This window comes from Uloborus diversus, chromosome 6 (assembly GCF_026930045.1).
Source record: "Uloborus diversus isolate 005 chromosome 6, Udiv.v.3.1, whole genome shotgun sequence".
Taxonomy (NCBI): domain Eukaryota; kingdom Metazoa; phylum Arthropoda; class Arachnida; order Araneae; family Uloboridae; genus Uloborus; species Uloborus diversus.
Genome location: NC_072736.1, coordinates 83920938 through 83946850, shown reverse-complemented (window position 1 = coordinate 83946850; position 25913 = coordinate 83920938). Strand labels below are relative to the sequence as shown.

The following is a 25913-nucleotide window of genomic DNA, read 5'->3' as shown; positions in this document are numbered from 1 at the left end:
GGGCAAGCCAATTCTTACGTAAGATTTTCCAAGTCGATATTTTGTATTAGAAATCGCGCGGTCAAGTGGTTTGGCAGGGATCATATTTCATTTGCCTCCGGAAAGTAAAAGTTAGGCTGATCTGTTTTTTATTTGTTTTACAAAGAATGGATGGTGTAAAATATAACAAAAGAATCGCACTATGTATGGTATGTTTTATTTTCAATTAGTATCATGTACAAAACAATGTCGAAAAAACGTTCAGTCTGGATTCCATCTTTTTAATAGATATTTCTTTACACAAAAGGTTTTATGTAGTTTTTAATAACGATTACAGTGATGTAAGATTCATAATTTTATTATTTTGAAAAAACTAATGGAATCTTACATAAGAATAAGGGGGAAGGGGAGGAAAAATCTTACGTACCCTTACATGGGGGAAGTGTCAAAAATTGCCAAATGTTATAAATAATTGCCAAATACCCAAGGCCTTCACGGTAAAAACAAGAGTCATAGGAGGGGGAGGCGCTAGCGCTCCACAACTATCAGTTCACTTGAAATGTATAGTTCAACATGGTAAGCATTTGTTCATTTCTTATGACACCCATTTCTGACCAATGTGTTAACTGCTTATTTATGAAAACAATCTGGGCTTAATTTTCATGTGAGCTCGCGGGAGCTGAGTCTATTGAACTGAATATCTTATCTTATACTTGCTATCATATTTTAATTCCCCGAGTTATTGAAAAGTATAGCGCAGATAAAAGATTCTCCTAACTAGAGTTTAATTTGCATAGAAGATCACGGGAGCTGAGTTCCTGCACTTCTTTTCAACTTTATTCGCAACTCCAATAAACTACAGGGGGCGCTGAAGTCACTGTCCAATGGCGGATGAAAAAGGTAATACAAAAACACGCCGTAACTTATAGCTTGCTTTGACGCTTAGTGAATGACAGTAATTTTTCATCATGTTTATGGAAAGCTTTCTTTTGTATTCTTCTGAAATTACACTACACCATAAACTGTATGAAGCCTGCAATTTACCCCGAAGAAATCACGTGGAATGGAATGTTTTACCTTTTTCTTTAGTATTATTAATCACCGCAAGGTAGCGTATGAGAGCTCTGGAGTTGCGAACCGGAATTGGAACATTTTAAACGAGATTCAGGCGATTTACTTGTGTGAAGATTTAAAAAACAACATATTGAAAAAGGAAACAAAAGTACAATATTACGTTGTATTGCAAATAAACATTTTTCCATTTCTTCTATTAGTTCACATTCTCTCTACATATATTTATATATTTTTCAAATTTTCAATCGTTTATAAAATACTTTTTATTCATCCACTCTTGTTCAAATACATTTTTTAAAACATGTAGTGGATGACACTTGATAATACTACAGTTTTTATTTTTTTCCCAAATATTAATTCATTAATTAAATTTAACTTATATTTTGCCACTTAATATTATGATTCTGTCTTATGTATATACAGGTAGTTATCAAAATAATGGAAACACCTGTGAATAAAAGTGACATTTTTGAATGTGCTTCGTACGTAATAAAGAATAAAACTAGATATGTTTTTTTTTAAATAAATAAATAGCATTGTACATATTCTGGTAATATATGGTGGAATAACTGAAGTTCTGGACGTCTTGGATTTTTTTTCAAGCGCGTGAAATATCGGTTCTCTCAAATTTTAAAAGAGGTCAAATTGTTGGAGCGCGTCTTCCAAGTGTGACTGAAACATCTTAACTTTTCGGTGTTTCTAGAGGTACAGTATCTAAACTCATGACAGCATACATGCAGCACCGTAGACAAGCTCGGCAAAGCAAAATAGTGGACTCAAAGAGAAGCTTAGTAAAAGAAACCGACGGTATTGAAGAGGATTGTAACGACTAAAAAGCGAACACACACACACACACAATATCAGCAAAAATGACCGAAGAACTCAATCACCATCTGGATTCACCAGTGTGAGTGATTAGAGACAGAAGGCACCTTTATCAACAGAACATTTATGGCAGAGTAGCGATTCCCAACACACTTGTCACAGAGTGTTTCCATTATTTTGATAACTACCTGTACATTTGGGTGGTTCAAAAAAAAACTTTTTTTCAGCTAGAGTCCAGGACATTCCCTATTTTTTTAGACTTACTAATAGTATTATGCTGTAAAAATTTTAGCTTCATACTCAAATTTTAAGAGGTTGCTCAATGACCCCTTAAATTAACATTAGCCGTAGCATAGAAAATGCCACAAATTTAGAAACATTTAATTTCCACAGCTGTTTTTCTTTTATAAATAATTATTTTATTGCAATGTATATGCATATTATTAGTGTATAAGAAAAAATGTAGCATTGTTTTTTCAGTTCAATGAATTTTTTTAACCCCCTCCCCATACGTTTGAAGTTTAGGGGAGTGGGTTGAGCTCCCTCTTTCAGTTGAAATAGGAAACTAAAATTCTTCCAATATATTACTATCCACAAGTATAAAAATATTGAGGGGTGTTCTGTTATCTAGGATAAACTTTTTTTTACATGTATTTTTGAACTACCCTAATTTACGTATTTATATTAATTGTAATTATTTAATAAAAAGTAACTAAATAAAAAGTGTTCTTCGTTGACCTTAATAGGAATAGACTTAAAAATTATATATATATATATATATATATATATATATATATATATATATATATATATATATATATATATATATATATTTCTAGTTGAAGGTTCAGTCATTTACGTGATGCATAAAATTAAAAAGAAATAAGTTGAAACAATTCTAAACAATTTTTAAGCATTCTTTAGTTAAAGATAACTTTAAATAAGTTTTAGATAAATTTGTAGTTTTTTGGTCAAGTCATCTATATTAACATTAGTTCTTGAAGATGCTAGTCAAGTTAAAAATATTAAATATTACATATCGATTAATATTGAACGTTATTTTGTAATGGAAAACATTTGTTCTCAAAACTATTTTGCCGATAAGAACCTGTAGCAATATCAGATGACCAAATCGTGTAAATTTGAAAAAATATTACCAAAATTCAAAGTATTTTTTAACACTTGCAACTTTGCAATGAGACAATTTCGCCATGTCACGTGCCATCCCTAAAATGATCTAGACAATCATTAAAACTGCTTTTGTGCGTGTATGTGCGTTTTAAATATCTATCGTAATATACGTTCCGTTAATAATTCAGAAATTTTCTTAATAATGCGAAAATTGTTAAACGTTGGGTTTAAGACTTCAGTTTTAGCGTACAACAACACATGGTAAATAGTTTTTTGTGTATGACCATGTTAATACTCTTTGTCAAATGTACTGAGTTTTATTTTTTCGGGCGCTCTAGGGAGTAAACAGGAACTTCAGAGTTATTGCCTGACACTATTAGCTTTGTACAAAACTGTCATCTTTCTTTTTATAAAACACAAAGAAAAACCTTATTTCATATCCCTGCCAGTTGAGTACAGTACTGGGACTAGGGTGGTTCAACAATACATCTAAAAAAAGTTTCTCCTAGATAACGGGACATCCCTCAATATTTTTAGACTTGTTGATGGTAATATACTGGCGGAATTTTAGCTTCTTATTTCAACTGATAGAGGGTGCTCAACCGCTCCCCGAAACTTCGTAAGTATGGGGAGGGGGGTGAAAAACAATTCATTGAACTGGAAAAAAATGCTACATGTTATAACATGCACCAGTAGTATGCATATACATTGCAATAAAATAATTATTTACAAAAAAAAAAAAAAAAAAACAGCTGGGGAAATTAAATGTTTCTAAACTTGTGGTATTTTCTATAATACGGCTAATGTTAAATAAAAGGGTCATTGATTACCTTCTTAAAATTTGAGTTAGAAGCTAAAACTTTCACAGTATAATACTGTTAGTAAGTCTATAAAAAAAAAGGGGGGGGGGGTCCAGAACTCTAGCTGAAAAAAAGTTTTTTTTTGAACCACCCTAACTGCGACATCAGTTTTTTTTCCCCTAAAGAATTTAAAGTGGCGCAAGTTAATCGGAAAGACTCAGAGTTTTCCTGAATGACTGCACTTTTATTATTATCGAAATTAAAACTTTCTCTTTCTCATCATTCATTATTTAATTGAAGTCTTTAAAAGCTTATCACGTTTTCCGCAACACTTGGTTGCTTTATGGTTTTCTCATCACATTTCATAAAACATTTAATTGAAGAGGAAAAATTGTAGCGTGGGAATTGAAGAGAGATTTCAAACTTTTAGTCAATATTGTGTATACTTCGGGGTAAAAAAAAGGTGGTTTGGGAAAACTTGTGTTCTGGAGTCTCACGCTAATCGCAGAACGGAAAATATCGTGAGGATCATGGGAATTAGCTGGAGTTGGACCAGCAGCAGCCGTTTCCGTGTCGTTCGGGGTGAAGAGCAGCCCACGTGATCCCAGAATCTGTCTTCGAAGATGCTGCGAGGCGGATGATTTTGGAGTGGTATATGTTTGGCGTGAAAGTGCCCGTTTTGGCGAAAGAACTTTTTGTTTCATAATCGGAGACGTATCAGTGTAAGACCTGCCAACTAGGGAATGGGGATCAGGGACGTAACTAGAGGGGGGCAGACGGGGCTTGTGCCCGGGGTGCCAGATTTTAGGGGCGCTAAACTGACAAAGTAAATGCTCAAATTAATTTTTTTAGAAAAAAAAAAAAAGAAAAAAAGAACAAATTATTAGAAGTCCAAAAAAAAAAAACTCAGTGCGGGCGCAGGCAGAAAGCTTGCACGGTTTAATGGGATAAAGAGTGGTGAAGATAGACCAAAAGAGAGCGAGGATGGCGCAATAAATAGCATGAAAGTATTTTCTTAGAGTGACCAGTTCTTGTTATATCTTATTTAAAGAACCTCTCTCTCGGAGGAGGAATATAGGAGCGAAGCTATGAGAAGTACAAAACAGCGGAAATGCTCAATTCTCATTTTTATACAATTAAACGTCATAAAGCTGCTAACATGATGTCTTCCTCTCATTTACAATGACGAGAGCTTGTCTACCCCATTGGTCGAAGGGAAAATCGTTACACTGTTCCATTGGCCTAGTTTAGTTTACAATTTTTCTCATTCTTGAGGGAAAATCTCGCACTATAATAATGGAAATTCAATTTAAAGTGCGAGAGGCTGCTCATTTTTGTTTAGGGTCAATTCTAAGGTTTTTAGAGATAAATTCAGTTAAAATGAGAACGTTATAGTTTCGACATATTTTTACCACCCACACAATATTTTAAATATGCTTAAATCATGTACTTCAATTAATGTGTTAGAAATCAACTATTTTTTACACCTCTCAAATTTTGCTTTGGTACTTTTGATGCATATTTATATTTACAGTAGAACCTCATTTGTCTGGCTCCCGTTTATCCAGATATCCGGCTTATCCGGATCAAATTTGGTGGAGTTAAAAAATATATTCACTAAAATGATAATTCTAAATTAATGATAGTAAGAACGAAACTATAAATGTGCCAAATATTCGCTTTTTTTTGAAAAATACACAACTGCTATATGTAGGTCGCGCAACAAGTTATAGTCATCTAATGAACTACGTGACGTATTTGGAGTGTCAGTCTGACACCACTGCCAGATGAACTATTAATGACCAAGTATTTGTGAGTAACAATTCCATGTAATTTTGCTGCAAAAGATCGTTTTTCCCTGCTAATAAAAGATTTCTTATTTCCGAATTAATTACTGCTTATTATCCGTACTATCCGGATTTTCGTTTATTCAAATTGCCTTCGGTCCAAGTTAGTCCAGACAAATTAGGTTGTACTGTAAATAGAAATAACCTGAACTTTTTTTTTTTTTAAAGGTTAATAGAAAGAGTTTTGATATGAAGCACATTAGGTATTTGTTTTTCTAAGAAATGTTTTTCAGATGTATAACTAAATACCAGAGGTGGGGAACGTGCGTCCTTTACATAAAATATCTCTTGTAATAATTAATATTTAATTATACAGATTGCAACAATATAAAATGTGTTGCATATAAAATTTTCAAGGTAATGTTTTAATAAGATAATCTGTTCATTTCGAGCTATTGTAAGTTGTTGGATTAAAATCTATATACTAAGTAGCAATATTCAATTAATTTCAAGTGAGAAACAAAAACAAATAGCCCACTAAACTTTTCATCGGAGTAAAAATTATTTCACACGTTAGTGCGACATATAGTTGAATACTGTTATTTTTCATACAAATTTCTTCATAGTAGTATAATATAAATACTTAAAAATAAATCACTGAAAACATTTCTGTTTTATTGTTTTCATTTAAAGTGATAATTTTAAATTCGCATCTCGATACATTTAAAAAAAAAAAAAAAAGTAACGTCAAAGAAATTGTGAAAAAATGCCTGTGGCGGGCATGCGTCCAGGAGACCTCAGAGCACCTAGCCTTAAAATTTTGTACAAAATTACTTCGAGCCCCAAGGATTTGAACCTGGGGTTGTTTACTTTAAATTTCTAATTAGCTTTCTTTTTTGTAATTAATTTTTTAAGCTAAATTTCACAAAATTGCCTTTCAAGGGATGAAAGATTTCTCACATCCCTTAATATTTCATGTTGTTCCAAAAGATTTTTTCTGCATCAAATAAAGCTTGTAACAATTTTATCAACAAATTAGAACAGCAGGTTTCTATTTTAGCGAAAAGTCCTATGTTCAGTCCGGAGCTAAATAGCAAAATATATTATTAGAGACCACGAACTTAAAAGCAGTTTTTCAAACGTACAAAACTGCCGTTCTGCAATGCTCATGAGAGCCCCTTTAGCATCAGCGCCTATAGCTGTGGAAGTTGGTTCAAGTTAGTTTGGGACGAGAGAAAATGCTCTTCAAAGCGATTATTTTTTTCAAATATCATCTCATTTATGCATATTTCAATCAAATTATTTTTATATTTTCGGGTAGGAGTGGGATTGCGTTTAAAAAATTAGCTCTTCACTTAAACTCTATTTTCTATGTGAGGGAGAGGGGAATTTTCACTTCGTTCGAAACGGAACTCGTAACGTGTTTTTCAATCTGATTCTTTCTGACAAACAATTTAAATCTTCATGAATCAAATAAGGCTGCGAAGCAATCTTCGGGGGTTGGTATGCGTCAGCGAGCAGGGGGCAGTCATCTGATAAAAAAAGAAAAAAAAAATGCAACAAATTGCTAATTACTCTCTTGTCGAAATACAAAATAGTTTGCCTTGAAAAACTTCATATGTAAAATAATAAAAGAAATATTTAATGATTTTTACCCACTATCGAAATTTTTAAAAATACAATCCAGTGATAAAATTGTATAAAAACTTATAACTAAGTGAAAGTCGCATTTATAGGCTTATCAACACATGCAGCCATCATATCACTGCTTAATTTAAATTTATATTTTTAAAATAATAACTTTTTGATATTTATTTTGATGGGGAGTAAGGAGGGGTGCCGAAACGAAGTCTTGCCCCTGCTCGAAAATGACCTAGTTACGTCCCTGATGGGGATGCGGAATCGGAGTCGAAGAGTCGGACTGATTTTAGGGTAAAGGAGTCGGAGTCGAGTTGGGAGTCGAAGGTTGAAATTTTAAGTAGTCGGAGTCGAAGGTTGAAAATTTAAGGAGTTGGGAGTCGAAGGTTGAGAATTTAAGGAGTCGGAGTCGGTCACTTTCCCTCAAAGTCCGCAGCTCTGGCAGTGCTTGTGGAGTCAGAGTCGGAGTCGGATTGATTTTGGTTAACAAAGAGTCGGATTCAGAGGCTCCGAAATTCCCGGAGTCGTTCATTGTTCCGCAGCTCTGTTGCCTATTCTACCGCATTTTTCGGAAGGTTTCCGCATTTTGTTCCTATTTTCCGCTTGTCCGCGCTGATGACCAAATCTTCCGTATTTTCATATCATTGCACCATTTATGCCTCGGACATCAAATCATAATGTAAAAGAAAATGCTCTAAATTTCTTTTGGATATCCTTTCCATTCAGCATAGCAACGTAGAATGTGAGTGAGTTTCGTTTCACTCGTCAAAAAGAACAGAACACTTTTCGGTTTATGTATGTCTGATGAAACTTTGAAAATTATTCATTATCAATACTATCGAAAAAATCCGTGTTATGTATTAGATTTCTTTCTCTTTTCCTTTTTTAAAAAAGCAATAAATTCACCCGTTGCTGCATATTTTCTTATTTTCTGAAAATATAATTCATAATTTTTGAACGTAAATTTCAAAGAAGGATATGAATTCTACATCTTCTTGAGGAAACAGCCGTCGTCGTCTTTAGTAGCTCTTCATCTTGGAAAGAAAAAAAAAATCACTTTTAATAACAAAATGTAAAAAGTTTTTTGTTCGTCAAAATCAACTGAATAAAACGCTAAAATGCATCTTTTAAATTCTGGGGAAATAACTATTATTTTGCCGTACAACGAACTATGTTCATTTCCTCGCCAAGACAAGCACTCGCCAAACTGCTGGCGTTAAGTAGAAGTTCCCATCTTCGCTCTAGATACTGGCAACCTGCCTTCTCCGTTATGCCATTACCTCCGTGTAGTTAGTAACGTTGGTTGTTGATTCATTCAACTTTGTTGATGAGCAGTTGTGTACACATGCATGCCGGCTCCTCTGTAGAAAGCGCTCTCTCCGTGGGAAAGTGATTGAAGTCTTTGAAATCAGCTGTTCTATTGCGCTTTTGACATGCGTTTTCCAAAAAGATGTTGTTGTAGATAACTTTTTGCTGCCCCTCCACATTTTTGGATTAATAGTGAAGTCCAAGTGCAATTGGAATACCTAATTGTGTTTTATTGAATAGTGGTGACTTTTGGATTAGAGTGAAACTAGTTTATTGATTCATATTTCATGATTTTTATTTTATCAAATGCACGTTGTTTATAGAGTCTGAGTTTTGGAGACTTTGAAATTTCAAGTCTGAGAGTTATTTTCAATCTTAATTTGGTGAACTTGTTTCCGAATTAGTGCGGCAGAAATTAACAATATTTCTGTCACTTCTGACTGTCTGCATCAAGTACATCTCGTATAAAGAAAACTATATTTTAAAGAGTTTCAGAAATTGTTGATGTCATTTGTGTTAGAGTATTCTGTTTAGTGGTGTTTTAAAGAAAAACGTCAAAAAACTGAAATTTAACAGCGATGAAGGTATATTTAACAAAGAAACACTTTAGAACAATCTGATGTATCATTTTTTGCAGATTTCCAATAGAGTGTGAAATAGAAAATATATGCTTAAACTTCAGAAAATATTTAATGCAGAGAAGACTTTCAAGCTAATAGATCATCTATAAAAGTAGTAGATTCTCTTTCTAGCTGCTGGGGCAAAATTTTGCCTCAACTCCAGAATGAGAGGGCTTTGGAAATACTTGTTATTAGCCCTAAGTCCGGGTACTATCATTTTGACGAGACTACGCTTCACTGGAAAGTTGTATCTCCAGTTTGTAGAGAAGTTCTCAGTTATCTAATAACAAGAAGTACGTCAACTTCCTTTCTTGAACATAAGCCAATACTATTTCTCTCAGTCGACGAAATTCTCTGTCTACTTGCCTCCCAAGTAGTCATTGAGAAATCTGAAATTTAAGATTCACTGTTGCTTTTGTAGAGCTTAGGTACAGCAGCTGTAGTTCTGCTTTGCTATAAGGTCTATTATTGGTGGTGTGTTTATACTTTGGTGGTTTGTTTTATTTTCTTCAATTTCTTTGGTCTCAAAGATTTTCGCAAGAGTTTACAAAAAGAATAATCCGAATTCGAAAAACTGCTGAAAACATATGTCTTTTTTGTAATATTATTGTTATAAAAAGTGACTGGGAGACATACTAATTTTCTTCAAGTTTGAGACAAACTGAATTGTTAAATAGAATTATCCAATTACGGTATTCTTGTTGAACAAAAGTCATTGAATTCCGTTCATTTTGAACAATAATTGAAGACTACTTTAAGAGCTTGAAAGAGAAAATAACAGCTAGCATCAAATGGAATCTACATAAAATTCAAAAACAAATTTAACTGAGTGCTTATCATTTTGGATTGATTGAGAGTGTTTATTACACATTCAAGGACTTCTCGTTTTGTTAGAGAAACTCACTTTATGAAAAATAAATGCGTTTCGGAATATTTGATCAAAGAAAATAAAAGTTGAAATTCTACTGGATTTATTTAAAAAACTGAAATTTCCATTTGTGGACTTCTTTTTATCGCATACAAGACTTTTTTGTGGCTGGCGGTCTTCTAAGTTTAGTGCGCTGTGACCAAATGCTCAAGATTTTGTTGTTACCTGAGTGATTATGTCGTTACCGAGATCTTTTACCAAGATGCTATGCAGCAGTGGTCGCTCTCATGAGGTTCAAGGTAAATTTATTTTATTTTATTTTATTTTTTTCTTATCTGAGTTCGTACCGTGCTTATAAGTCTCAAAGTGTCCTTTTTTGAAAATAATCTCATGCTCTTAAAAAAAAAAATCTGAAGTTTTGAATTCAAATTATGTTTTTCGCAATCACAAGTTGCGACAGGATTCTACTCATTGGTTACTACCCCATTCACTTGTTTCTAGAAATTCTGTCCCTCCAAGCCTGCCTCTCCTCTTGGGTGGTTACGTGTGTATAGTTGTGTGTGTAGATCTGTGTGTATGCACATTGGCGTGTGTGTATGTGTGTAAAGGCTGTGTATGAGTGTGCATGTGTCTAGGACATGGAGGCCTCCGATCAGGAGAAGCGGTTACCGGGGGTCAGGTCTCAGGACCAGAGGAGTCGCACCTGCAGAGAACGGTGGGGTTGAAAAAGGAACCACAACATCACGGACGGTCAAATGAAAACAATTAGCAATCGTGATTGCTCAAAAAAAAAAATTCCTAAAATTGCACAAATTTTGTTATGATTTTCAAGTGCTAAAATGTTTTGTTGAAGAAGAATCCAGTTAAAAATTTCATTACAGATATTCAGCAGCAATTTCTCTATTTTAAAATGCCTCTTTCATACGTGCACTATACCTGACAACCCAATGATCACATCCAGAGACTGCAGTTTCATTTTTATTATAGCTCATCAGTCTGGATTAGTTCACTAATCCATACTGAAAAGTTCTAATAAAAACGAAACTGCATTCTCTGGATGTAATAACCGCGCTGTCTGGCATATTACACGTAGTTCTTTCTGCCTTAGCCCTGGCTCAGGATCGGTAACTTACTGCTAAATAGTTTGATAGTTTTATTGTATTTGTTGTCTTAAAACGGAAAAAAAGCTCCTGAACTATTTTATGGGTGATTTTCATAACGATTGACATTTTGGTGTCCTATCTCCGTTCTTTTTTGTGTTGATAAAATTACTATTATCATTTATTTATTTATTTATTTATTGGCATTGCAAAAGCATGTAGTAAAGCATTGTTTTACACTTGATTCCATGCATTCAGTGTTTTTTTTTCATGTTCGTAGATTAATAAGCCTTTTCTATTACATACTTTAGCTAGTAACGGAAAATTCTTTGTCTTGACTAAAAAAATCACGTTTCCTAAATATTTTTTGTACGTTTTCAAGCAACTTTTTTACTTTTTGTGCGTTGAAGAAGGGAGTACTATTTGTTAGTTACACACAGATGAAATGTATTTTACTGAACTGCTCATCTAACAGTTTAAAGTTTCAATGCAGTTTGTGTCCTTATGTGTAACTCATGAGTGTTACCCCAGGGAATTAAATATTTTTTTACGTGCAAAATATTCCTATATCGTAGATAGCAGCAGTGTTAGGGAAACCATATTTATTTCTTCTTAGAATGTGTAAGTCCAAAAGTAGATATATTTATTCCTTAAATGTTATATATTAAAATGTACAACTTAATGTGAAGAGTATTTTTATGACTGCTCATGAGTGTTACCCATTTATTTTGTAATATTTTTCTCAGTATAGAAATATACAATTAGGCAGTAATGTATTTTTTGTTAAGGAAACAAGAGACCTTAATAAATTTTCAAAAATATCGATAGAATTTATTCCAGCGAAGAATATTTCTATAAATCTCATGATTGTTACCGCTCATGAGTGTTACTTTTAACAGATAACATTCATAAGAAGCAAGGGTAACCCCTCCCCCCTTCGAGTAAGGGCGCACCACCCTAAAATCGCGAAGACCCCTCAAAAAGCCCTCCCCCCCTAAAAAGAGAAAAATACCCCTCAACCCCCCCCCCCTAAAAATTTCTGTGGCGCAGACGCGAAATGACCCCTCCTAGGTGGGCACTCCTGATGAGAAGGGAGTAATAGTCATGATAAAAGAGACCCAAATAATGAGTAGATCCATGGTTATCGATATTATATTACCTTTAACTCATACCTTTATGAAAGAGATACATTTTTTTTCACACATTTATTATGTAATAATTTCACTCTTATTAAAAATTAAACAGTGAACAACAGTGAACACACAACAACAGTGACACACAAAGCTGGTGTTTGCAAAAAGGAAATTTGTGTGCGTTGTTTAGGAAAAACAAGAAATGGTATTCAAATAACTACATGTTTTAGAAGAATTACAGCCATAACTCTACAATAAATAATTTAATGAGTCCATTTCCCATGAGTGTTACTATAGCTAAAATTTAGCATAATAAACTTTTTTTTGAATGTTTAAAAATTGGTTTCAATATTGAAATTTTTTGCTATTCATGGTAATTGCAATGTTTTATATTTTTTATCGTGAAGTTTACCCTTTATTTAGAAAACAAAGTAACACTCATGAGAAAAACATTTTTACAAACATTACTTTTAAATAAATAAATATTTATACTATCTTGACTTAAAACTGAGTAATTAAGTTAATTTAATCGAGATTTGTTTGATTATTTATTTTTAGAAAATAATTTACAGAATAGTTTATAAAGGTAACACTCATGAGAAAAACGGTGGCTTGTCAAGACGTTTTACGGAATTTCTAAAATCTAAGCAAATTAACCTACAAATAATCGCCTGGTTAGAAAGCTGTAAATAAGGAATTAATACATTGGAAAATTTTAATGTTTTTAACAGCAAAAATTTTCAAAAAGTGTTTAACCTAATATGTCAATGCATTTGAAAATCACCCCTGGAACCAAAATTCTGAAATAATAGATATTAAATCAATTTCAATGAATTATTTGCCTGGTTCAAAGTTATCTTACCATTTAGTGTCACTTTCAGACACGTCAAAAATGAGGCGAAATGTAGGAAATAGGGGCAAATTAAATTATTTTAATAAAAGTATTGTCATTTTAACGCAGAAAAATAAAATTTCTGTATGTTTAAAATTCCCATTTTGTACTTCACAACATCACGTTCATCAATTTCTGTCATTTATAATATTGTATAGAATATTAAAATATAGGTTTGTTTCAATAACTTTAAAAATAGCTTCCAAACAGTAACTTTGGAATTATTGAACGCCGCAATTGGTCGTGTGTAATATTGCCAACTGTTTTTTGTTAAATGATGAGTAGCATTACGTATTTCATAACCTTACCAGGGGAAAGCAGCCACTGACCCCTCTATTTTTTCAAAGTCGAATATAATAAAAAAAGGTGAAGTGGCGGAAAGTTAACCGAGACACGGCCCAAAGATACCCATAATGACTGTAATTTCCCGAGTTAATTTAAGCACAGTGCCATAAAGACTTATATGTAACATCTAATGAGAAGGAACATTTGACATTATTAGAAAAATAATTTTAAAATTTTAAAAAAGACAAAAGGAACTCATGGTTTTATATAATCCTCAAATTTGCAGAATAAGGAAATGTTTTGAGAGGTCATAGTGACCTCCCATCGGGGGGAGGGGACGCCCCTGCTTGTACGCTGCAATGACAGTTTTTTCTATTTGAATCAGTGTTAAAAAATCCGATAATCGATAACCTAGAATTCTCCGTTTGGCATTCAACAGAAAATCCGCGTTAACTTGCTCACGAAAAGCATACATTTATCCTTAGCAGCAACTAGAATATTCCCGAAAATACAGTCATTTGGATAATGGTTTCCGATAAAAGAGTTAAAAACCCATCATCAGATACATCAAAAAACGTGCTTTTACTGCTTTCGATTCGCTACCAACAAACAATTTTTACCCTAACAGGTTTTTTGAAAAGCTATTAAAAAAATCTGCCGACGAGATGGGAAAGCGCTTAGTTGAAAGATGTTGCCTTGATGATCTTTCATGCTTATCGAAATAACTGAAATAGTTTCTTCGTTTCTCCTTGCTACAACTGTGAATACTGCGCATGCGTTGAAAGCAGCGTAAAGGTCGTCTTATGTTGACGGTGTTGCCAATAGAACTACAAGAATAAAAAGGAAAATAGAAGCCACAAAAGAAGATGGTTTATAAAATTTCGAATTGAGGATAATGGCGATCCAAAAATAGCAAGGGAAAATTGAGAACGCGCAAGGAGATTTTTTTTCCCCGCCGCATTATTTCTGTGGGAAAAGATGCTTGAATAAACCGAGAATTTCATTCGGCTTTGATTTGATTGAGTAATTGGAGAGCAATAAAATGAGATTATTGTTTTCATGGTAACCCAATTTTTAAAAGTCGTTTTTTGAAAATAGTGCATTCTTTTCTCCGTTACGTTTTGATTTCCTATTTTCTTCATTCTTTTCATTTTCTTTTTCTGTTGAAGTGAAATTTTTTATGCAAGGGCTTTGAAATTCTTATTCTGAACGTTTTTATGTGACGGAAGTCAAGTGATAATTGTTTTTTAGTTGTTGCCAAAAACAATGAAAAATAATAGTTAATATAAAGGTAATTTTGTTTATAAATTTAACAAATTATTTTCAAGGCTGAGCCTAAGTAAACATATATTTATGGATTTTGTTCATTTTAAAATAATGCAGGTTTTCGGGGATTTCTTTGATTTTTTAATTTTGATGATCATTGTTGATAATATACGTCATTCAAATTGAATCAATAAACACTTTATTTGGCAGTGTACATCAGTTTTGTAGTCAAAGAATTTATGGCTTTAACAAGTTTTCCTGGGATCCTATGTTTATGCGGATAAAATTCTGTTACTAAAAGGTTCAGCGGATTCATTCATAACTCTGACCAGTAGCCTACATAGATTTCAGTGCTTCCCCCCCCCCCGTAAGAATTTTTTTTCTTAAATTCTAACATAGTGTTAGTTTTTCAGAGTATGTTCCCTCATACCTCTTGCGCCCTTCGCACCACAGGGGTTGTGGGGGAGTCTATGTGCGCCACTTTCTCTGACTCGGAATATCGGATGAATAAACTGCAGACCATTTGAGTTTTTTGCTCTGTGAAAATTAACTTTTTGCATTACTTACATCAAATTTTATAATTTGCACGCGGAACCCACCGGCTCCGTGGAAAATTATATAACCTCTGAGCCCGGATCTACATACCCGCAGACCCTGCCGCGGGAGGGGGGCATGTCCTTAAGGGGCCCAGTGGCCAAGAAATTGAAAAAAAAAAAAAAAAAAAACTAACTAACTCTAAGACTTATTAACGTTGCAAATATTCACAACTCCAATAAACTATAGGGGGCGCTGAAACCATAGTCGAATGGCGGATAAAAAAGGTAAAACAAAAAAATACCGTAACTTATAACTTGCTTTGACGCTTCGTGAATGACAGTAATTTTTCATCGTGTTTGTGGGAAGCTTTCTTTTCTATTCTTCTAAAATTACATTACACCACAAACTGTCTGAAGCCCGTAATTTACCCCAAAGAAAACACGTGGAATGGAATGTTTTGCCTTTTTCGGTAGTATTGTTAATCACCGCAAGGTAGCGTATTCGAGCTCCGGAGTTGCGAATACACTACTTGCCTCTGCGGAAGGGCCCCTACAGATTTTGTTGCAGGGGCCCAAAATTTATATGTCCGGGCCTGAGCTCAGTAGAGAAAGGTTTTTGAAATACTACCAGAAGACCACATGAACATGAGCTGCAAGGTTCGCCAGTTGAAGAAGACCACAACTATTACGGAACATTAGTTTCCAGTTTCAGAGGAAATTCACCCGTGTTCCGCAGCGTCTTCTGCCACTCAATAAACAATCCCGGAACTCTCGTTATCTTATCTTAACCGGGAAATGGGATAAATTTTCATGGACTAGTCTTATCAATGTGCTTCAAATATCAGAATAAACAAATGACAGAAAATGTCTGAGAAGTTTAATTGTCGGAAATTGGTATTTCAACCTTATATAATAAAAAACTGGGCTTTATCTATGTATGTACCTTATGTATCTATCTATGTATCTATGTCCAAGTTACTTCTCCCGAGCGCCAGTGAACTGACCATTGAACCAGGTATCTATAGAGTCGTAATTTTCCCGTCTTTATGTTTGGCTATTTAACATAATCCTCGATAATAATTAGCGGAGATATTAATTAAAAACTATATATCAATTATACTTAGATTTCGACATAAAATCCCTATTTTTCGAAGGCTTTCCTCCATTCAAATTATTACTCATTGCTTCATCTCAACTTTTCGCAACAACGCTTTTATTAAAATTTTTATTGTGAAGACAATCATTAAGAAGAAAGATGTGTTGCCATTTTTTTCTCGAATACGAAGAAATAAAATTCTGGCTTTTGTTTTGAAGCTTTTCCTGTAATCGGGAATTTGACATGTTTCCTTTTTGGTTATTTTTCCGCAATCTGCAGCAAAATTTCACAGATTTTTTTTTTTTTTTTTTGAGCAATCACGATTGCTTATTGCTTTCATTTGACTGTTTTGATGTCCTATCATTTTATTTTCCCGCCGCCACCCTCCGCACCGTCACCGTCGACCGGGTCCTCACGATGCTGCTCCTCTAGCGAAAGCCGTCTCCAGGTTGCATTCATGTCCTACACACACGCGCATATATACATAACTACACACAAACAAACACACTAGTACCCACACATGCATGCCTGCACACAGACACAAACACACATGCCTACACACACATACACATACCCCGCCTCCACACACACAAACACTCATACACACAACTACCCACACACTCATGCCTGCACACAAACACACATGCCTACACACATATACATACCCCCCTTACACACAAACACACATACACCCCACACACAAACACACCCACCTACATACAAACACTCGTGATTGCGAAAAACATAATTTGAATTCAAAATGACAAAATTCAAATTAATTTTCTTTTTTTTTTTGTTCAAGCCTGATTGTTGAACACGTGTCACTTGACATAAATTTTATTTTCGAGGTAGATCGTGCAAAGCCGGGCGACACAGCTAGTTTAATTATACAAGGTGTCCGAAAAGTCCTCCGCAGATTTTAAAAATTCATAGAAAAGCAAAAAAATGTCGTATGAATATGTGGCTTGTACCATGGTTTTTCATAGGTTCAAGAACTTTTTATGACATCGTAAAAAAGTGAAAAAAGGAAATAAATAAAAATTAAATAAAAAAAGTAATGATAAGTAATTTACATTCACGGCTGTATAGTTAGTTTGAACAACAAACGTCATGTGAGGTGTTTTATCATTCTGTTTAACAGAAAACAATACCGTTCATTACTAGAGTTCAGTGTGCGCTTTGTGAAAAAAATATACTGGTTCTGAAAAACAAAATATTATTTTTAGGTAAGGACGAATTCATTAAAATTTGATTCTAGTACTTACGCCTAACTGATGTTTGAGTTTATTCGCATACAAATGTTCTCAAACGGGGAATTAAAGAATGTTTATTCAGTTTTCATGCATAATTTTATTTTATTTAACTGTACAAACAGATGGAAGGAATGACGGGTGCAAAAAAAAAACTTATTTGGTTTTATGCTTTCGTATAGATTACAAGAACAACAACTTTAAGACACAAATATGCTGAAATATTTTTCTGGGATATCAGTAGTAAATTACTAGACTTTTCGTCATAACAAAATTATTTCGTCGGGATTCTGGGAAGGAAATTGATTATTGTGAAGGAATGACACTACCCGGTGGGAACAAACTTAAAAGTAATTGCATGAACTAATTGTTGATGAAAATTTAATTTCAAATGATTTTTTAAAAAGATTATTCAGTATTTTAAAATAAAAACACAAAAATGTGAACTTATAGCTTGTTTGCTGAGAAATAATTTTTGCTGAGTTTTTTTTTTTACTAACAGTGAGGCAAGTGAGGAAATGACATTTGGGTACTTTAGACGTACATTAAAGCTAGTTAAAATAAAATATAGACATTTTTCTTTTAATGATCCTGTTCAACTCTATCCTGAAAAGTATTTGCCCCCCCCCCCCCCAAAAAAAAAAATGTATGAGTCTTAAAACATTCGTAAATTATAACAAGGACATGAAAATGACCGTTTCTGTAATAATAACCCCCTACTGCTTCCCTGTATCACCATACTCTACACTGAAATATTTTTGCATCAGTAAATCTTTCACTGTGGAAAATTTTAACAGACTAACATATTATTGACGGAAAAAATGGTAACACTTCCTAAGTACTAACGTTCCGATTTAAGCCCAAATGAGGCTATAAACTCATCAAAAGTTGCATTGGAACTGGAGAAGGCCCGTATATTTATCTTTTCGAATGTACGTTGACCGGATACGGTCTGGTGACGTCAATTAAGCCGGGAAATTTAGTATTAAACTCGGAGAGCGCAGATATATAAATTTGGAGAAAGAACGCGAGTAACGAGACACTTCCCCGGCTCTTATAATGCGGAAGAAAAACATCTGCGAATGCAACTTTGACGTTTCTATGTAGTTCCCATTAAAAGCCGCAGCTGACCAAACAATATTTCTTGAAATTAGGTTGTGAGGCTTCTCGCGCTTCTCGCTTTGCTGGGCTACTGACGTCATTTATTTTTAGAATTGACGTAGAAAGAAAACGAATTAGGGTTTTCGAAATATATTCGTTTATATTCTAAAATTGTGAGCGCTACAAATTTATTTCGTAGTGGTAAAATTTTGAAGCAAACCACTGTGTGTGTGTGTGTATGTGTGCGTGCATATATATAAATTAAACTGTCGAGAGCATTAATGTTTAAACAATAGTTTTTCTTTATGTGTGTGTGTGTGTGTGTGTGTGGTGTGTGTAAATTAAACTATCGAGAACATTAATTTTTAATCAATGGTTTTTCTTTATTTGTGTGTAAATTAAACTATTGGAGCATTAATGTTTAATCGATGGTTTTTCTTTATGTGTGTGTGTGTGTGTGTGCGCGCGCGCGTGTGAATTAAACTATCGAAAGCACTAATGTTCAATCGATAGTTTTTCTTTTATGTGTGTTGTATGTGTGTGTGAATTAAACTATTGACAGTACTAATGTTTAATCGATAGTTTTTCTTTATGTGTGTGTGTGTGTGCGTGTGAATTTAAGCTATCGACAGCACTTCTTTTTAATCAATAGTTTTTCTTTGTGTGTGTGAGAGAGAGAGAGAATTAAACAATTAACAGAGAGCACCAATGTTTAATCGATATAGTTTTTCTTTGTCTGTGTGTGTATGAATTAAACTATTGACATCACTAACAATTAATAGATAGTTTTTGTTTCTGGAGATTTTAATCGAAATTAGTTTCACTACCGGTAGTTCTGCCGAACTTGAAACTGATTAAATTATTAACAGAATTTAAACATTTTCAGGCCTTTCATTTTCTGAGTTAATTTTAAAATTATTTACATCTGTTTCTCGATACAACCGATGCTGCTGACGAAGAAAAATTTTAAGGTTGCTTTGTCAACCTTAAAAAAAGTTACACATCTAAGTACCTAACCAAACAATACGAAATGTTTTCTTAGACAACAATGATTTACAGAGCTTTATTTTAGAATGGTAATTTATTATTTTTCTGATTTGTACTGTACGAATAAGTAAAAAAGTTCACCGCTATTGAATAAAACTTGCAAAATGTAGTAGAACGCGTTAAATAGAGAAATTACGCTGTAACTTCCTGATTCAACAATGCCAAGTGCTAAGCTCATAATAAGCTTATATTTTTCCCTTTAAAACTAAATGATGGGATTTCACTATCACAATGTATGATTTACCTAAGTACGTTGATTTTTTTTATTATTCCTTCCTCCCAGGACCGGATTCAAGGCTCAAGGGGTGGGATTTTAGGGTTAAAACCCCATCTGAATTTTTTAAAACCTACCCCAAAAATACTTTTCATTTCATACTTTTTTGTTGTAAAAATTACTATCACAATTTTATTTTGTATCTAATTAATTATTTATTTTTCAATTTCTTTGAAAAATAAAATGATAATTATTACTGAAAAAATGTATAAACTCTATTTTATTTGCAGTATTTATTACTTACTTTGTATTCGCGAAAAAAATTTCACTCAAAATTCGGCCTTAATTTCCATTTTGCTCACCTCCGAATTAATGTTGAGTTTTTTTTTCAACCCGACCACACGCGGATAAGTGCCTAAGAACGTATAAACACTCGAAATATCCATCGAGTTAATTACAACGACTTTTCTCGTGACGTCCGTATCTATGTATGTGCGTACGTGCGGATGTGCGTATGTATGTCGCATAACTCAAGAACGGTATGTCCTAGAAAGTTGAAATTTGGTACGTAGACTCCTAGTGGGGTCTAGTTGTGCACCTCCCCTTTTGGTTGCATTAGGGTGTTTCTAAAGAGGTCCTTTGCTCCTTTTTGGAGGGAAATCATTGTTAATTCCGATGTATACTCAAGCGGTGTTATAATTTGGCGGACACTTGGCGATCTATCGCCAGTCTTTTGATCGCCAAGTTTTTTCGCCAAGTTGGCGACAAATTTAGCGATTTTTTTTTTTTTTTTTTTTAAATCTTGTTTCAATTTGGCCACTGTTGGGGATATTTAGAGAGTAAACTATTGAATCACATTAAAATTGCCAATAATGGGAAATGACATTAAAATTGGAGTAAAAGGAAGTCATGTGATGCACACATCAGCTCGTTTTTATTGCAGTTGTTACGAACATTACTTCTTACCAAACAATTCAGCGTTGCCTTCAGATTTTGTATACCTGACGCTAAAACAAAATCAAAATTCTTTATATTTGAAAGTGCCAAATTCGATATTTAATATGTTTTTTAAGTGTCGAAAAAATTTTAATTTGAGAACTACGTATTGCTTCGAATGTGCCAACATGAATTCACGCATCTATTATAATGAGTTTTTAAAAACACATACTGGGTGAAGCAGAGGCGTAGCTAGACCCGACTTTCGGGGGGGGGGTTACTTCTCTTACATATATTTATCTATCTATCTATCTATCTATCTATCTATCTATATATATATATATATATATATATATATATATATATATATATATATATATATATATATATATATATATAAACTTTTTTTAGTATTAAAAAATAAAAGGGAGGTGAATCTTACATACTTTGGAATGACTTTGAAATAGAGTGCCTCAAGTCCGACACTTGTGTCAAACAAAACAAAAGCAAAGAATTTTTTAAATATTTTTTTAATGTTATGGAAAAATCAACTTTTTTTTTATTTTCCCTCCATTTAATTTAAAGTGAAATTTTCTAGCAACGGTGTTGTCAAAACCAGTCAATCCAAACCAATGAGCGTGTTCCGTTCATTTCAGTGTGACTGCTTAATTTAAACGCTAACACACATCTACAAAAGCTGGCATCCTTGAAAGCTAATAGATGCATCATTTCCGCCTGTAAACTGGAAGTTTGACTTTCAATCTCACCGGTGGTCAGACTATAAAGACTATTTTTACTATCTTGGTTTACACTAAAATAAAATAAAAAAAAGACTCCTTGAAATGTAACCCACAAAAAATGAAATTACTTTCCATATCGTTATATTTGTGTGTTGCTTTTTATGTATTTACATTTATGCTAATTTTAAAGCAGTTAATAAAATTTGAATTAAAAAAATGGGAAGAAATGTAGGCGGTAGAAAGTTATTCGCTCAAAGCTGCATATGTGTTCTCCTCTCAAGTTTTTATTTTTAATTTTATTAGCTGCTTTAGAATTTACATAAATATCTATTTGAGAGAGCAACAGCAATTTTCGAGTGTTATAAACAGAAGTCTTTTTTATTTTCTACTTTTTAATGCGAACCAAGCTAACAGAAATAGTCTAGATTTATCTCGTTTTTTAACATTTTATTCATGTAATGCTATGCAGTTTTTCTGTTGAATTAAAATAAAATTACCTTCAGAAGGGTCCGATGGGTCTAATGCTGCTTTGCAGACTGTACTTCGTTTTCTTCAGACGACGTTAATTTTCTCTTTTTAGAGCAATCCTCTTCGTCATTTTCATTTTTTTTTTCTTTGGGTTTAAAAAAGCTTGTTATCCGTTTTGCTCGCTTAATTATGCAACAACTTTCACTTTATTTTAAACAGACTGTACTTTTCCAAAAGAATACGCAGTAAATACTGGCTGAAAAATCAATGTGATTGCGATGGATACTCTATGGTTAGCAAATGTCGTTTTGATTATGACCTACGATGACACACACGAGACCAGACCAACAAAAACCTCTATCGTCTCGAATTCCGGTCATGCTATCATTTTCGGATTCGAAGCCCAATGATCTTTAAAGCAGCAAACAGGGCCGCGCCAAGTCTGATCGGCGCCGTCGTGAAAATGTCTTTTGAGCGCCCTTATGCTCTGGCGTTCGAGAAAAATGTAGTTAACACTAGGTGGGAGGTTTTGTAGAGAAATATAAAATGGGAAAAAAACTTTTGGCATTTAGTTTATAAAAACATAATGCGTGAATATTTAATTTCGCAATATAATGTACGTTTTTACTTTATATCTCGAAATTATTCCGAGTTCAGCAGCTACTCTGATATGCTAATAATGTGTTTCGGAAGAAGAAAATATTTTAATATCTAAGTTAAAACCACTTTGAATATCTATCTAAATCTGTAAGTGATAAACAATTAACAAAACTTTTATGCCTGTCAAAAGATGACAACAGGAGCAGTAGCGCAACTAGAAAATAGTTTTTTTTTTTCGGGGGGAGGGGGCACAATATGAAAAAAACCTCAATTTTAATAAGAGGGGTCCGGGGTTTCTCCCCGGGAAAATTTTGAAACTTGAAGTTTGAAAAACGCAATTTTAGACCGTCTTTGGTGGTGTTATGAAGGAAAAAGGTTCTAGGGGCTCCACGGAAATTTATAGAAGTTGAACCATAGGGCCATATAGGCCATAATTATTGACGTTAGAATAAGGGATTTAACTCTGAAATTCTACCCGATCGGTTTTTTTTACAGACAGAAATCAATTCCTTTTCTTTCCTCCAATTTTTCGAAATTGAACTTCTAAAAATGCAACTGTAGACAACTTTGAAGATTTTTACAAGGAAGGAATTCTGAAGCTTCCCCCTGGAAAAATTTTCAAAATTAAAGCCTTAAAAACCTAAGCAGTATTCTATGATATTCAGAGAAGTGGTTCAGAGGCTATTCTAACTTAAAGTTTTCGTAAGTCATGTTTGAAAAACCTAATTTTTGATTACATTAAACGAAGGAGGTTCGAAGAGCCTTGCTCGAATATTTTCTTAAATTGAAGTCCTAAAAACGTGAATGTAAGACCATACTTGGTAACATTTAGACTGGCAATCATTCGAAATTGAAGCTCTAAGAACGCAATTTTAACTTATTTTCGAACGCAGTTTTAAGCAATGTTTTTCAAATTCGTGAGCTTTCGCAAAATTTTTCGAAATTGAAGATCTGGAAAGGAAATTTGAGATGGTTCGTAATGCTGGGGGGGGGGGAGGATTCAGAGGGAGTAGCATTTTGAAAACTTTCTTATTTTTAAGTCAACCAGAAAAAAAAATAACAACAAGGAAAAAAGAAAAGAAATAGGACGGAGTGGGAGTAGTTGACCACTTAGCTGAAACTATTGAGAATTTTTAACTCCAAGATTTCTTTTTAAAAATATTAAGTTTTAAAAGAAATTAAAACTTTACCCCAACATCCTTATTCTTTCCGTATTGAAATCACTTTGCTTTCCAAAAATGCGTCCCCCCCCCCCTTTAATAGTAAATATTTTTGAAAAACATTCAACTAAGCATTCTGTAGGGGAGGGGGCACGGGGCGGTGCAACCAGAAGGGTGCCTCTTTCTTTAATTTAATACATAAATAGTTGAAGAAAAATGCTCAACCTTGTGACATTACAGACATAGCGAAATAAAATTCATGGCTACATACATGAAGAAAAATGCTAATGTATGCATTTATTAGCATCATGTGCTTTCAGTGTAAAAGATTGCGCTTTTGAATGCATGTTTATACACAACAAGGCAATAATTTTTCCTTTAGATAGGCAGCAAGGAGGATTGCTTGTTTTAATGAGCAGTTTAATTTCACTGCTACTTTTATTCCGAAAAGTTAAATTTTATTTTTTTACTTGGCAATTTTTTCCTCCATTTGGAGCATTTTTGATTGGTAGAGCTCGGCGCCTTTTTGACTCTGGCGCCGTCGTGCGTCGCACTACCTTGCACATAGGGACGGCGCGGCCCTGGCAGCAAACAAAAACATTTTCTTCAACTCAGAAACACAGGAGTTGTCTTCAAGATCTGAGGAGGCAGTGGAAAAAAGGAGAAGTGTGTTCCACGAATAGAGTTTTTTGGAAGATAAACAAAAGGACAGTCGTTTCGCGCACTTTCTTGGAAGAAGAGTAAAGGGTGAAATTCAAAGGGGTGAATTGAGGAGGTCGTGGAAAAAAGGAGAAGTGTGTTCCACGAATAGAGTTTTTTGGAAGATAAACAAAAGGACAGTCGTTTCGCGCACTTTCTTGGAAGAAGAGTAAAGGGGTGAAATTCACTGGTTTGATATTTAAGATGAATATTTCAAGTTCATGATTAAAGGTCATTGAAGTTAAAAGCCATTTCGCTGTTATCTGGATTAGTACTGTTCTTTGGTTGCTCTCTTTCTTAAAATTGTGATTCCTTAGAAAACTGAAATGATAGGAGTAAAAGGAAAGTATAAGATTTTTTCAAGTGATGAAAAAAGGAAAATCGTAGAATATTGGCCAAATTAGATTTGCAGCAATTGTTAAATTCAAAAGAAGATAAATAATGAATCAAAAAGAAAAAAAGAAAAAAAATCAGGGAAAAAAGCAATAAAAGACTTTTTCTTGAAAAAAATATGCTTAAAGTTTCTTTTAGTGTCAAAATGATTACTTAAACTTGTAATAAAGCATTTAATAATGTAATAACAGAATAAATACCTAACAGAACTAATACAGAGGAATTTTAATCAAAAGCTCACATTGTCTTGATTTCAAATTTTCACCAACATATTCCCAATTTCTATAAAGTTTCTTAAAGCCCCCGTATCTCAAAACCTCTTTATCTCGATTTTTTCTTTCCTGTGAAGTTCGAAATCTACAGATTCGACTGTATGCAATATTCCCACTGCGCCACTCATAAAATTAAACATATTCAACAATATGCAGAATCTATGTCGAAGAAAGGCTACATATACATGGATTTAACAAATCAATCTCATTTCTAAAGCGAAGTGTCAAATTTCAGTCAATTATCAAAACATTGTCGCAGCAGAGGGTCTTTACGTTTAAGGGTCACTCATGGAGCAGATTTTCAATGGCATTGGGAGGGGGGGAGCAAAATGAGTTTTTGACCTATGTTACTCAGAAAAAAGTCATTTAATTTTTTCTTTTTCTTTTTTTTCTTTCTCTTCTCTTTTCTTTTTCTCTCTTTCTTTTGAGACAAACGTTTCGGGGGGGTTTTGCCCTCAAACCCCCCCCTCTTAGCTACGCCCCTGAGGTGAAGTTACATAGTGCATACATGATACTTTTTTTCTTCATTTAATAGATGCGAAATCTTTTACATTTGTTCATGTTAATGCTCTTAAAATAGCACCTTCTCATTTAAATAATCCATGGTAGCAAAAAATCAATAGAATACATACAGTGGCGTCACTATGGGGGGGGGGTGAGCCCCGGGTGTCCCCCGTCTGGGGGGGATACCCAAA

At 33.7% G+C, this 25913-nt stretch overlaps 1 protein-coding gene across 3 annotated transcripts in view; it reads left to right on the top strand.

Moving 5' to 3' along the window:
* Positions 1-25913, top strand: part of LOC129224570 (ras GTPase-activating protein nGAP-like) — a 471622-nt gene that overhangs the window by 203114 nt on the left and 242595 nt on the right. Inside the window, exon 1 of one of the 3 annotated variants that reach the window (XM_054859050.1) lies at positions 10201-10329. The exons of the other annotated variants lie outside the window; for them this stretch is intronic. Coding sequence (XP_054715025.1) covers positions 10266-10329 — 64 coding nt within the window. The 5' untranslated portion in view covers positions 10201-10265. Of the gene's footprint in view, positions 1-10200; positions 10330-25913 lie in introns of those variants that run through there. 3 annotated transcript variants of the gene reach the window in all.